The sequence below is a fragment of the Phoca vitulina genome, unplaced genomic scaffold (assembly GCF_004348235.1).
Source record: "Phoca vitulina isolate PV1807 unplaced genomic scaffold, GSC_HSeal_1.0 scaffold87, whole genome shotgun sequence".
NCBI lineage: Eukaryota > Metazoa > Chordata > Mammalia > Carnivora > Phocidae > Phoca > Phoca vitulina.
Window position 1 is genome coordinate 3671858 of NW_022589790.1, and position 14110 is coordinate 3685967.

Below are 14110 nucleotides of genomic sequence, written 5' to 3' on the forward strand. Positions count from 1 at the left end.
GCAGCTGGGTCAGCTGGAGGCGAGCCTGGGTCCTCTGCAGCTGGGTCAGCTGGAGGTGAGCCTGGGGTCCTCAACAGAGCACGGGCCATGTGGGAAACCACGGTGACACACAGCTGCTTGCAACCACTTGCACCCTCATGCTTTTTAGGAAAAGGGCACCCTGGCATCTGTTTGGAAAGCACCTTAATTCTAAGTCCTAGCATCAGAATGAGAAGGGACTCTTGAGAATTGTCTAAAATAGTTCATCTTAGGGGCGCCTGGGTGGCTCAGTCGTTAAGCATCTGCCTTCAGCTCAGGTCATGATCCCAGGGTCCTGGGATCGAGCCCCGTGTCGGGCTCCCTGCTCGGCGGGAAGCCTGCTTCTCCTTCTCCCTCTACTACTGCTCCCTGCTTGTACTCTCTCACTCTCTCTGTCGAATAAATAAATAAAATCTTTAAATAAATAAATAAATAAATAAATAAATAAATAAATAAAATAAAATAGTTCATCTTAGAGACCAAAAATTCATATTTTTAAGAAGTAAAATTTGATATCTTACCTATAAGGTTAAACAAAAAATGGACAATCGATGCTATGTCGCCTGGAAAACACTTCTTAAAACCTCACAGTTAATCTGTTAATGATGATATGCCAATTCCAGAAGTCTTTGGAATCCCATTTCCGTGTCAGTAGCTAAACGTATGAATAATGTCTTAAATTGTCCAGCTTGAAGTTTTCCTGTTAAACTTTGTGGCAAACACGAATTTCCTTGTCCATACTGCATGCCCATTCCAGGCACGGTGGGGAGGTATTAAGTGGGTTCCTTGCCATTTGCTCACAGTCTGTTAGGGGTTCTACAGCAGAGAGACAAAACAGGAAAAATGGAATATTTATTTGTTTTTAATCCTCCAGGAGGTCATCAAAATTCCAAGTGAATTGAGAAAGCCATTGTTGATAATGCATGCAGATTATCATGATAGAACGCACTGCAATAGAAAATTTCTGGGCACACTTCATTCTTTCTCATCCCCAGTGACTCATTCAAGAGATTCTCAACTAAGTAATCCATATCCTCATTGAGCAGCTGACCCTCAGATTCCACCTTGAGTTAGCTCCAGACACTGAAAGTGCCATGAAATCTTTATATTAACTATCTACATAATGTTTACAAGTAAAGTGAGTAAACAGCCCTGGTTACATAGTTGGGAGTTCATTAAATAAATGAACTTACAAAGCATTTTTATTTATTTTGTCATAATTCATTTTGTCTTCAATCTCTCTCTCTATAAGCAACACTTACGTTTATTATTATTATTATTATTATTAATTACTAGGCTCATTTCCATGTGAGTGAACTAAGCATCAGAAAGGAATTAATTTTCTGAATTTCAAACAGTAAATATACACAGAACTTTAGCATTTTCAATAATGATATCCATCTTCTTATTTTACTATGTTTCCAAAACACAACATTGAAAAGAAGCATTTCTTAACACCAGATAATGTTAAAATGATTTACATTACAAATCTTAGGTAGGATATATTCTAAAATTATTTATTTTTATTTTTATATCCACCTTTCCCTTTCCTCCTCAGTACCAGTAAGCAGCGTTTTACCGCCAAAGGCCAAAAACAAGGCCTGCCAGTCCCATGAAAAGTAGTCAGTTATTTTCCTCCTTTTATGCCTTCTCAAAATTTATCTGACAGGAGGCTATTTTTAGAGGGAAAAAGGAAAATGTGAAGCAGGTGATTTATTTAAATAATCTCCTTTGAGATAAAATGTTGCTGTTAATTAATGATTTCCTTTTTTATCCAGTTAGGTAACCCACTCACACATGAGTTCATAGCTATGATGTGTGGTGTTTCAAAGAATGAAGAATTTGGGGTTTTCTTACAGAGACATTGGGAGTAACATTTTTTGTCTATGCCTTTCTCCATCCCTCAAATAAATTCTGAAGAATTTTAAACTCTATTTTTACCTTAATTCCATCTACACTTGTTACAGAATGTAAATCTTTGTTAATATATCCAAATGTCAGAATTACCAATTCAGAAAATAGCTAAATTGATCTCATTGGAATTAATCTAAACCTTGAGTAGTCTGATTCCACTGTAGCAGAGGCAAACTGATTCTAAAATTCATGAGAAAATTCAAAAGCGAATTTTTGGATTTTGTTGAGAGAGATTCTTATCTCCTATAGTTTTATCTTCATACTTAATTATTTCCAGTCATTCCTAAAGAGATGTTCATGTTTGTTTTTTCTGTTTGTTTGTTTGTTTTTACAATCTGTCAAAAGCAGTTTGGAGGTGTAACTCACACCTGCTTATATTTCTCTTTTGCTTTCAGGGTGTGAGAGGAGCCTTGAGCCGGTATGTTGACTTTCTGAACCAGGGGCTGGGTTGGGGGAAGACAAGGAAGTTGGTGGACAAACCCTACTGAGAGTTATCGGTTCTGTGCCCTTCTCAGAAGTAAGGACTTCACACAGCTGGAACCGGAGACCATCCCCATGGAGCTGAGGACCATGTGTCGCATCCCTGGGATGAGGGAGATGTTGAGAAAGTTCCAAGGTAGGCTGTGTCCTTGAGCCGGGAGAACTACAATGCCTGTGGTTTGGCTGTTATTACAGTCTGTTACTGTACAAGTCAGGCTGCAGTAACAGAACCCAAAGTTTATTTTTCATTTTTTAAGATGTATTTATTTATTTGAGAAAGAGAGAGAGAGAGTAACCCAAGCAGACTGTTCGTGGGGGGCGGAGCCTGATGTGGGGCTCGATCTCAGGACCCCGAGATCAGACCTGAGCCAAAACCAAGACTGAGCCACCAGGCACCCCAGCAAAGGTCTATTTTTAGATCATATCATTGGTTTACTAGTGGATTGTGGAGACTATTTATTTCACCTCATCTCCCTCTGGGACCCATGCAGATAAAGCCCCACCTCCTTTCTGTTGCTGGGAAACAACAGAAAGGAGGAAAGCTGCCAGGGAAAGCCACCAGAGAACAAAAGCCCCCAAAACTCCTTTCGCTCTGGGAAAGGGCTAGTTGATGGTGGATGAGGCACTGGTCCTACACTAAAGTGGCACACTGGGTTCTCTGGAGATTTTATTAACTGTAGCGAGTCACGTGATCATGCCAGGTTATAAGGGTGGATGGAAGAGAGCGCTGTTTTCAGAAGAAAGAGAACCTGGGTATTTGTGTAAAGTCATAAAGAGTATCAGAGTCACTAACACCCATTTAAGCTACATTTAGTTAGGCTTGAAAGAGTGGTTCATAGCTTATTAGCTGTGATATGAGTAACATTAATTCCAATAAATATTAATTTCCCTGTTTATAAAATGCTGAAAAAATGTATTGTTTGAAGGACTAAATGAAACATATTTGAAAACATAGAAAAATCATCAATATAAAAGCATTGCTTTACATCAAATTTATTTTATTATCGTAACTTGATGAGCTGCTTAAATTAGGTAGTCAATAAAGCCAAAAATATTCAGTCAGTTATTTTTATGTAGGAATACGTGTGGTGACATAAATGAGTTTGTTAGGTCCGATTATGCTGTTCTTCGAAGAGTATAGATTCAACATTTGTATTTCTTTTTTTAATCCAAGTTATACCCAGCAATGCACACAGACTGTGGCTAAGTACTGGTTTCATTACTTAGAAGGAAGCCTCAGCCCATAATGAGAAAACCCATTTTGGCAGTCCTGTTCAATAATGGGCAGATTAACATACACTAACTGCATTACTTGTTGCAATTTATTACACTCCCATAATCAATGTCCTCATATTCCCATTTTTTAATGAATGAAATAATGATGGATCAATTCAATAAATATTCTGTATTTTGTCCAGACACAAAATTGTAAGTATTGAAATATATTATCAAACAATAACAAAAAAAATCCTACAAATCCATAGGTTCATGTTTTCATGTTGTACATATTTACTTAAATTATGCAAAATGCACAGAATGTTGGAAGATGACACAGAATACTGAGAAAAATATTGAGAAGAATATTGAGGGGGGAGAAGGAAAGATAGCAGAGGAGTAGGGGACTCTATTTCAACTGGTCCCCAGAATTGAGCTGGATATCTACCAGACCACTCTGAGCACCGACAAAACCAGCCTGAGATGTAAGAAGATCTGAATCTCTACAAGCAGAATATCACAGGCAGTTGGTTTTGAGGTAGGAAGCGGAGAGCCGTGATTCTGCGGGAAGATATTGGAGGATAAACGGCAGCAGGAGGGTGCCTGGCCCTGGGGATCCTACACCGCCAGTGAGGGACAGCCTCACACGCTGGGGATAGGGCACAGACTCGCAGACCAGTAGCAGTGGGGAAAGGACTTTAGGGCAGCCCCTCGGGTGGAAACCCGGAGCAGCGGGGTCGCACGTGTGAACTGGGAGTGCCTGGCAGTTTTAGAAGCACAAATGGCAGAGACGTGCTCCGACCTGGAGGCAGGACTGGGGGCGCTGCAGAGGGGCTCACAACCCAGGCCGCTGCAGTTTATAGCAGCACGGACAGAAACGGAGAGAGTGTGGCCTGGAAAGCTCACTGAAGAACAGACTGCAGTCTCTCTGCTCTGAGGCAGAGGGTTGGAAGCAGTCTCTTCTGCTCTGACTCGGGGAAGAGATGTGGAAAGCTGCCAGGGAAAGCCACCAGAGAACAAAAGCCCCCAAAACTGATTCCCGCTGAGCTCATCCCCCACCACAGGGGGGCAGGGCAACTCCGCCCAAACAGGGTTGCCTGAGTAACAGCGCGCAGGCCCTCCCCCGGAAGACAGGCTGGGAAAACAAGAGGCCAGTAACCCTAAGGTCCCAAGAAAACAGGTGCATCTTGCTTGGATTCTGGTCAATAATTTGGACTCTATACATTCCCTCAAACACCCATCAACAGAATGACTAGGAGGAGGAACCCCCAAAATAGGAAAGACTCAGAGATTATGACTTATGCTGCAGATTTACAAAGGGATGCAGATATAACCAAGATGGAATTCGGAGATGGAATTCAGGCTAGCAATTATGAAGACAATAGCTAGAATGGAGAAATCAATTAATGGCAACGTAAGAGTCTCTAAGGGCAGAAATGAAAGGTGAATTGGCAGAACTTAAAAATGTAATCAATGAGATCCAATCCAATCTAGATAATCTAACAGCTAGGGTAAGTGAGGCAGAAGAACGAATAAGTGACCTGGAAGACAATATAATAGATAAAAAGGGAAAAGAGGAGGCCAGGGAAAAAGAACTCAGAATCCATGAAAATAGAATCAGAGAAAGAAGTGACACCATGAAGCATTCCAATGTCAGAATAATTGGAATCCCGGAGGGAGTGGAGAGAGAGAGAGGACTAGAAGATGTATTTGAGCAAATCGTAGCTGAGAACTTCCCTAATCTGGAGAATGAAACAAACATTTGAGTCCTAGAGGCAGAGAGGACCCCGTCCAAGATCAAGGAAAACAGGCCAACACCTTGGCATGTAATAGTAAAACTTGCAAATCTCAGAACCAAGGAAACCATCTTAAGGGCAGTTAGGGGGAAGAGATTCCTTATGTACTGAGGGAGGAACATCAGAATAACGTCAGACCTATCCACAGAGACCTGGCAAGCCAGAAAGGCCGGGCAAGACATATTCAGGGCACTAAATGAGAAGAACATGCAGGCAAAAATACTTTATCCGGGAAGGCTGTCATTTAGAATGGATGGAGATGCAGAGCTTCCAAGACTGGCAGAAACTGAAAGAATATGTGACCACTAAGTCGGCCCTGCAAGAAATATTAAGGGGGGTTCTATAAAAGGAGAAAGACCCCAAGAGTGATATACAACAGACATTTACAGGGACAATCTATAAAAACATCTTCACAGGCAACATGATGACAATTCATTTCTTTCAATAATCACTCTCAATGTGAATGGCCTAAATGCTCCCATAAAACGGCACAGGGTTGCAGATTGGATAAAAAGACAGGACCCATCCATATGCTGCTTACAAGAGACTCATTTTGAACCTAAAGATACACCCAGACTGAAAGTGAAGGGATGGAGATCCATCTTCCATGCCAGCCGACCTCAAAAGAAAGCTGGGGTAGCAATTCTTGTATCAGACCAATTAGATTTTAAACTAAAGTCTGTAATTAGAGACACAGAAGGACACTCTATCATTCTTAAAGGGTCTATCCAAAAAGAAGATCTAACAATTGTAAATATCTATGCCCCCAACATGGGAGCAGCCATCTACATAAGCCAACTGTTAACCAAAATAAAGAGTCATATTGATAACAATACGTTAATTGTAGGAGACCTCAATACTCCACTCTCAGCAATGGACAGATCATCTAAGCAGAAAATCAACAAGGAAACAAGAGCTTTGAATGATACATTGGACCAGATGGACCTCATAGATATTTACAGAACATTTCACCCTAAAACAACAGAATACTCATTCTTCTCGAGCGTGCATGGAACTTTCTCCAGAATAGACCAATACTGGGTCACAAATCAGGTCTCAACCAATACCAAAAGATTGAGATAATTCCCTGCATATTCTCAGACCACAATGCTTTAAAACTGGAACTCAATCACAAGAAAAAATTTGGCAGAAATTCAAACACTTGGAAGCTGAAGACCACTCGCTCAAGTATATTTGGGGCAACCAGGAAATCAAGAACTTAAACAATTCATGGAAATCAATGAGAACGAAAACACATCGGTCCACAACCTATGGGATACTGCAAAGGCAGTCTAAGGGGGAAATACATAGCCATTCAAGCCTCACTCAAAAAAATAAAAAAATCCCGAATTCACCAACTAACACTACACCTTAAAGAACTAGAGAAAAAGCAACAAACGATGCCTAAGCCACGCATTAGAAGAGAAATAATTAAAATTAGAGCAGAGATCAATGAATTAGAAACCAGAAACACAGTAGATCAGATCAACGAAACTAGAAGTTGGTTCTTTGAAAGAATTAATAAGATCGATAAACCACTGGCCAGACTTATCCAAAAGAAAAGAGAAAGGACCCAAATTAATAAAATGATGAATGAAAGGGGAGAGATCACGACTAACACCAAGGAAATAGAAACAATTATTAGAAATTATTATCAACAACTATATGCCAATAAACTGAGCAATCTGGATGAAATGGAGGCCTTCCTGGAAACCTATAAGCTGCCAAGACTGAAACAGGAAGAAAAAGACAACCTGAATAGGCCAATAACCAGTAACAAGATTGAAGCAGTGATCAAAAACCTCCCAAAACATAAGAGTCCAGGGCCTGATGGATTCCCTGGGGAATGCTACCAAACATTCAAAGAAGAAATAATACCTATTCTACTGAAGCTGTTTCAAAAAATAGAAACAGAAGGAAAACTTCCAAACTCATTCTGTGAGGCCAGCATTACCTTAATCCCCAAACCAGGAAAAGACCCCATCAAAAAGGAGAATTTCAGACCGATATCCCTGATGAATATGGATTCCAAAATCCTCAACAAAATCCTAGCTAATAGGATCCAACAATACATTAAAAGGATCATCCACCACAACCAAATGGGATTTATCCCCAGGATGCAAGGGTGGTTCAACATTCGCAAATCAATCAATGTGATAGAACACATTAATAAGAGGAGGGAGAAGAACCATCTGGTCCTCTCAATTGATGCAGAAAAAGCATTTGACAAAATACAACATCCTTTCCTGATTAAAACTCTTCAGAGTATAGGGATAGAGGGAACATCCCTCAAGTTCATAAAATCCATCTATGAAAAACCCACAGCGAATATCATCCTCAATGGGCAAAAGCTGAGAGCCTTTCCCTTAAGATCAGGAACACGTCAAGGATGCCCACTCTCGCCACTATTGTTCAACATAGTACTAGAAGTCCTAGCAACAGCAATCAGACAACAAAAAGAAATAAAAGGTATTCAAATTGGCAAAGAAGAAGTCAAACTCTCTCTTTTTGCAGATGACATGATACTTTATGTGGAAAACCCAAAAGACTCCACCCCCAAATTACTAGAACTCATACAGCAATTCAGTAATGTGGCAGGATACAAAATCAATGCACAGAAATCAGTTGCTTTCTTATACACTAACAACGCAACTGTAGAAAGAGAAATTAGAGAAACGATTCCATTTACAATAGCACCCAAAACCATAAGATACCTCGGAATAAACCTAACCAAAGAGGTAAAGGATCTATACTCTAGGAACTACAGAACACTCATGAAAGAAATTGAAGAAGACACAAAAAGATGGAAAAATATTCCATGTTCATGGATTGGAAGAATAAACATTGTTAAAATGTCTATGCTACCCAGAGCAATCTATACCTTCAATGCCATCCCAATCAAAATTCCAAAGACATTTTTCAAAGTGCTGGAACAAACAATCCTAAAATTTGTATGGAATCAGAAAAAAACCCGAATTGCCAAGGAAATGTTGAAAAAGAAAAACAAAGCTGGGGGCACCACGTTGCCCGATTTCAAGCTATATTACAAAACTGTGATCATCAAGACAGCATGGTACTGGCACAAAAACAGACATATAGACCAATGGAACAGAATAGAGAACCCAGACATGGACCCTCAACTCTATGGTCAAATAATCTTTGACAAAGCAGGAAAAAACATGCAATGGAAAAAAGACAGTCTCTTCAATAAATGGTGCTGGGAAAATTGGACAGCCACATGCAGAAGAATGAAACTCGACCATTCTCTAACACCATTCACAAAGATAAACTCAAAGTGGATGAAAGACCTCAATGTGAGACAGGAATCCATCAAAATCCTAGAGGAGAACATAGGCAGTAGCCTCTTTGACATCGCCCACAGCAACTTCTTTCAAGATCCATCTCCAAAAGCTAGTGAAACAAAAGCAAAAATGAACTTTTGGGACTTCATCAAGATAAAAAGCTTCTGCACAGCAAAGGAAACAGTCAACAAAACAAAGAGGCAACCCACAGAATGGGAGAAGATATTTGTAAATGACACTACAGATAAAGGGCTGGTATCCAAGATCTATAAAGAACTTCTCAAACTCAGCACCCAAAAAACAAATAATCAAGTCAAAAAGTGGGCAGAAGATATGAAAAGACACTTCTCTGAAGAAGACATACAAATGGCTAACAGACACATGAAAAAATTTTCATCATCATTAGCCATCAGGGAAATTCAAATCAAAAGCACATTGAGATACCACCTTACACCAGTTAGAAAGGCAAAAATGGACAGGGAAAGAAACATCCATTTTTGGAGAGGTTGTGGAGAAAGGGGAACCCTCTTACCCTGTTGGTGGGAATGCAAGTTGGTACAGCCACTCTGGAAGACAGTGTGGAGGTTCCTCAAAAATTTAAAAATAGAGCTACCCTATAACCCAGCAATTGCACTCCTGGGTATTTACCCCAAAGACACAGATGTAGTGAAAAGAAGGGCCATATGCACCCCAATGTTCATAGCAGCAATGTCCGCAATAGCCAAACTGTGGAAAGAGCCGAGATGGCCTTCAACAGATGAATGGATAAAGAAAATGTGGTCCATATATACAAGGGAATATTACTCAGCCATCAGAAAGGATGAATACCCAACTTTTACATCCACATGGATGGGACTGGAGGAGATTATGCTAAGTGAAATAAGTCAAGCAGAGAAAGTCAATTATCATATGGTTTCACTTATTTGTGGAACATAAGGAATAGCATGGAGGACATTAGGAGAAGGAAGGGAAAAATGAAGGGAGGGAAATCGGAGGGGGAGATGAACCATGAGAGACTATGGACTCTGAGAAACAAACAGGGTTTTAGAGGGGTGGGGGGAGGGGGGATTGGTTAGCCCGGTGATGGGTATTAAGGAGGGCACGTACTGCATGGAGCACTGGGTGTTATACGAAAAGAATGGATCATGGATCACCACATCAAAACCCAATGATGTATTGTATGGTGACTAACATAACATAATAAAATAAAACAAATAAAAAAAATAAATAGATTGCTCACTGCAAACACAACATTGAGAAATGGACCACTGATGTAATATATGTTTGTATATTTATAAAGAATAGTTTAAAAACAAACAAACAAAAAAAGAATACTGAGAGAAAATAAAGTAAGGATGGCCAGAAGTGTTCAGGTTAGGGCATCTGATTTTGAATTTGACAATCAAGGAAGGCCCCTTGGGGTTAACTCATCATATATCTAATGTGGAAGAAAACATTCCAGGCAGCAGAAACAATGAGTGTCCAGGCCTGAGATAGAAATATAGAAGATGCGTTCCAGGAACTATGAGGTCTGTGTGGCTGGGTAAGAGTAAGCAAGGGCAGAGTCAGAGAGGCCAAGAAAAGACCAACTAGCACAGGGTGCTATGGGCAGGTCAATGTGGCCAGGATGCTTTACCTTTGAGTGAAACAGGAAATCGATGAAAAGTTGTAAATGGAGGAATAACATGAGATTAATGTTTTGAGTGTCTTACTCTGTATGTTTTATTGAGAATAAATTCAAAGGGGTGAGGCTTTAAGTGGGAAAAGCAATTAGGAGCCTTTGCAATAATTCATAACATGGTAGTATTATCAGAGGTGCTGAGATCTGGAATGTGGACAGAATCTTGGTATATTTCAAAGGTAGAGCTGCAGGTGTCTGGGTGGCTCAGTCGTTAAGCGTCTGCCTTTGGCTCAGGTCATGATTCCAGGGTCCTGGGATAGAGCCCCGCATCAGGCTCCCTGCTCGGTGGGAAGCCTGCTTCTCCCTCTCCCACTCCCCCTGCTTGTGTTCCCTCTCTCACTATCTCTCTCTCTCTATCAAATAAATAAATACATAAATCTTAAAAAAAAAAAAAAAAAAGGTAGAGCTGGCAGAATCTGCTGTTGGATGAGGGATGAGTTGTCAGAGAAAGAGAAAAATCAAAATGATTCCAGAGTTTGAATCTCCAGAATTGGCATAATGAAGTTGTTAACATTGATGGTTAAAGCTGCAGGTGTGGGAGAAGAAGGGAGTTGGGTTTTGAACATACCAATGTTGTGATGAATGTTAAATATCCAAAGTTTGATGTCAGGTAAGCAGATGATTCTGCAAATACAGTGTTTCAGGAAAAAGGTCTAAGGTAGAGATATGCATTTGGAATCAGTAAGCACATGAATGGAATTTAATTAAAGCAATGATCCAGCCAGCCCAGGAATGCATTGAGAGTGAGCTGAGAAAGAAAGAAGAGGTCCCAGTCCTGAAACCACTGGATGGAGAAGAGAGGAAAACAGCAAAGGAGACCAAGAATGAGTGATGAGTAGAGAGGGAAGGAAATTGTGATGATCAGTGTCTTTGGGAAAGAGAAAAGAGGTCTTCCAGGACAAAGGATTCTCAACAACATTGAATGCTACAGAAAAGTAATTTAAGGTGAACTCTAATGACTACTCACCAGTGTGGAGGTCACTGGGAAGTTTCCTTTGAGTATTGTTATATCATGATGAACAATTGAGTATAGGAGAGAGGGGTGGGGGAGCAATTGGATATAGACCATTTTAACAACCATTTCACAGATTTATTTTCTTATAAATGGATCAAGGAAGTGTGCTGGAGTGGAAATGATGTGTAAAGACAACATATGTTAAGTAGGCCTAGCACAGTTCCATGGAAACCCACATTTCTGTCTGTTACTTATGACCTCTAGAGTTTGGGGAAATTGCATAAACTCTGACTCTGAGTCTCCTCATCTATAATGTGGGGATGATAAAAGTCACCTTGAGGGTGGCTAAATGGGTTAGCAGCGATGATATATTACATACATGGCCCACTCAGGTTAGGGTATCAACACAAGACCACCAGAAGTGGATTTAGAGACAAATAGTAATAAGGGTCACTATAATAGTATTTGTTATTATTATGATATTAAAAATAAAACCATATTAATGAAACTTATTATTTTTGAATGTTTATAAAGTCAAGACACTGAATATTTTACATCCTGCCTTCTTCACTGAGGAGATTTTACACATAAATGTATTTATTAATTATGTGTATAAGTAAAATTTCACATCAATCTCCCTGGGACTTCACAGTATCAATATTGGTTTTCTGTTGTTGTGTAACAAATTACCACAGACTTCACTGCTTAAATCCACATACATTTATTAGGTCATAGTTATACAGACCAGACATTCATGTGGGATCAGCTCATTTCTCTGCTTAGGTTTTCACAAGATCAATATTAAGGTGTTGGCAGGCTGGGCTCCTCTGAAGAGTCTGGGGAGGATTCCACTCCCAAGCTGATTCAGTCTATTGGCATAATGTAGTTATGGCGGTTGTAGGACTGAGATCCCCATTTCCTTGTTGGCTATCAGTTGGAGGTCACTGGCCTTTCTTCTCACGTGGCTCATTCTGTCTTCAAAGACAGCAAGGACACATTAAATTCAAATCTCTCTGACTTCCTGTTCTGCCACCAGCCCAATACCCAGAGAAACCTTTCTGATTTTAAGGGTTCATGTGATTAGATGAGATCCACCCAAATCATGTTCCTCTTGTCATAAAATATAATCATGAGAGTAGCACCAGGGTCTATAGGTCATGTGGCTCATCTTAGAATTCTGCCTACCAGAGTAACATAACATTGGAAAAAAGTGGTAGATTTCAAATTAACAAAATTTTTCTATGGATTTTGAGAAAAAATAAATGCAGAAGATCTTCCTAAGAGCACCCAAGTGTTCTGAATGTAGGTGAAAGGTATCTAAATAATTATGCTTATGGTTCATCACGTCAGTGGTTATGCTTTTATTGGGGTAATAATGAGTCCTGAATTATGCAGAGGTAGCAATGGGATACACAAGGAAGTAATGAGGAATATACTAGTGACCCACAAGGCAAACTATTATTTTTCTTTCTCTAGGAGTTATTTGAGAGAGGAGGATGAGGAATGGTGGGACTATTATATATAATATTGTGCTTCCTATGTTTTTAACAGTCTTCTCTGACCTTTCACATGTCCCACAAAATTCTTCCCACAGTTGATGTAAAGCTGGACCCTGTCACAGCGCACCCTAGCCTCCTCTTGACGGCTGATCTACGCAGTGTGCAGGATGGAGAGCTGTGGAGGGATCTCCCCAACAACCCCGAGCGATTTGACACATGGCCCTGTATCCTGGGTTTGCAGAACTTCTCCTCAGGGAGGCATTACTGGGAAGTCATGGTGGGAGAAAGAGCAGAATGGGGTTTAGGTGTCTGTCAAGAGACAGTGCCACGGAAGGGGGAGACCACACCCTCTCCTGAGAACGGAGTCTGGGCCATGTGGCTGCTGAAAGGGAATGAGTACATGGTCCTTGCCTCCCCATCAGTGCCTCTCCTCCACCTGGAACGGCCTCATTGCATTGGGATTTTTTTGGACTATGAAGCAGGTGAAATCTCCTTTTACAATGTAACAAACGGGTCTTACATCTACACATTCAATCAACTGTTCTCTGGTGTTCTTCGACCTTATTTTTTCATCTGTGACACGATTCCTCTTATCTTGCCATCTATGACAGATGTGGAGACAGAAAATTGGGCATCCAGGGGTCATCTTGACTCTGCTTCTAATGTGAGACACGATCATTCCTAAAATTCTGTTCCTGAGAATTTTACACCTAGCAAAGGTTCCTGGGGTGGAATGAGGATGCAAACATGCTAAGCCCCAACAAATGCCCCCATTCAGATCAGCACTTTAATCCTTCTTGCTATGGACATTTTTACATCAGGACAAAACAGAAAATATTAAATATTTACATTTGGAGGAGAATTATAGAGCATATATATTTAATTTTGTAAGTGATGATCTCTATAGCCCATGTGGGGCTTGAACTCACTACCCGAGATCAAGAGTCACATGCTCTTCTGACTGAGCTGGCCAGGCGCCCCTATACATCATAATTTTAGAAATGGAGCAGGCTTCTCAATTCTTACAAATGGTGCTGCACATTTTCTTGATGAGGCTTTGTCCAAGTCAGTGGACCTTTTGTTAAGGATTTCTATACATTCACTATAATTTCTCATTCTTTTTGATCTCCTTTCATTCCAACTCATATTAAGAATAGAAATGACCTTTTTCTTTTTTTTTTTTTTTTTTACAAATGGCAAGTCTTAAATTGGTGGAGAACAGTCCAATATCACTCCAGCATCAGATACAT

The 14110-nt window shown here is 40.2% G+C and overlaps 1 protein-coding gene across 1 annotated transcript in view; it reads left to right on the plus strand.

Annotated features, from left to right (window-relative positions):
- The window catches only part of TRIM58 (tripartite motif containing 58), an 18238-nt gene extending 4504 nt beyond the window's left edge, over positions 1-13734 (plus strand). The window contains exons 4-6 of the mRNA XM_032395756.1: positions 2328-2350; positions 2448-2548; positions 12956-13734. Coding sequence (XP_032251647.1) covers positions 2328-2350; positions 2448-2548; positions 12956-13545 — 714 coding nt within the window. The 3' untranslated portion in view covers positions 13546-13734. The remainder of the gene's footprint in view (positions 1-2327; positions 2351-2447; positions 2549-12955) is intronic.
- The last annotated feature ends 376 nt before the right edge of the window (positions 13735-14110 follow it).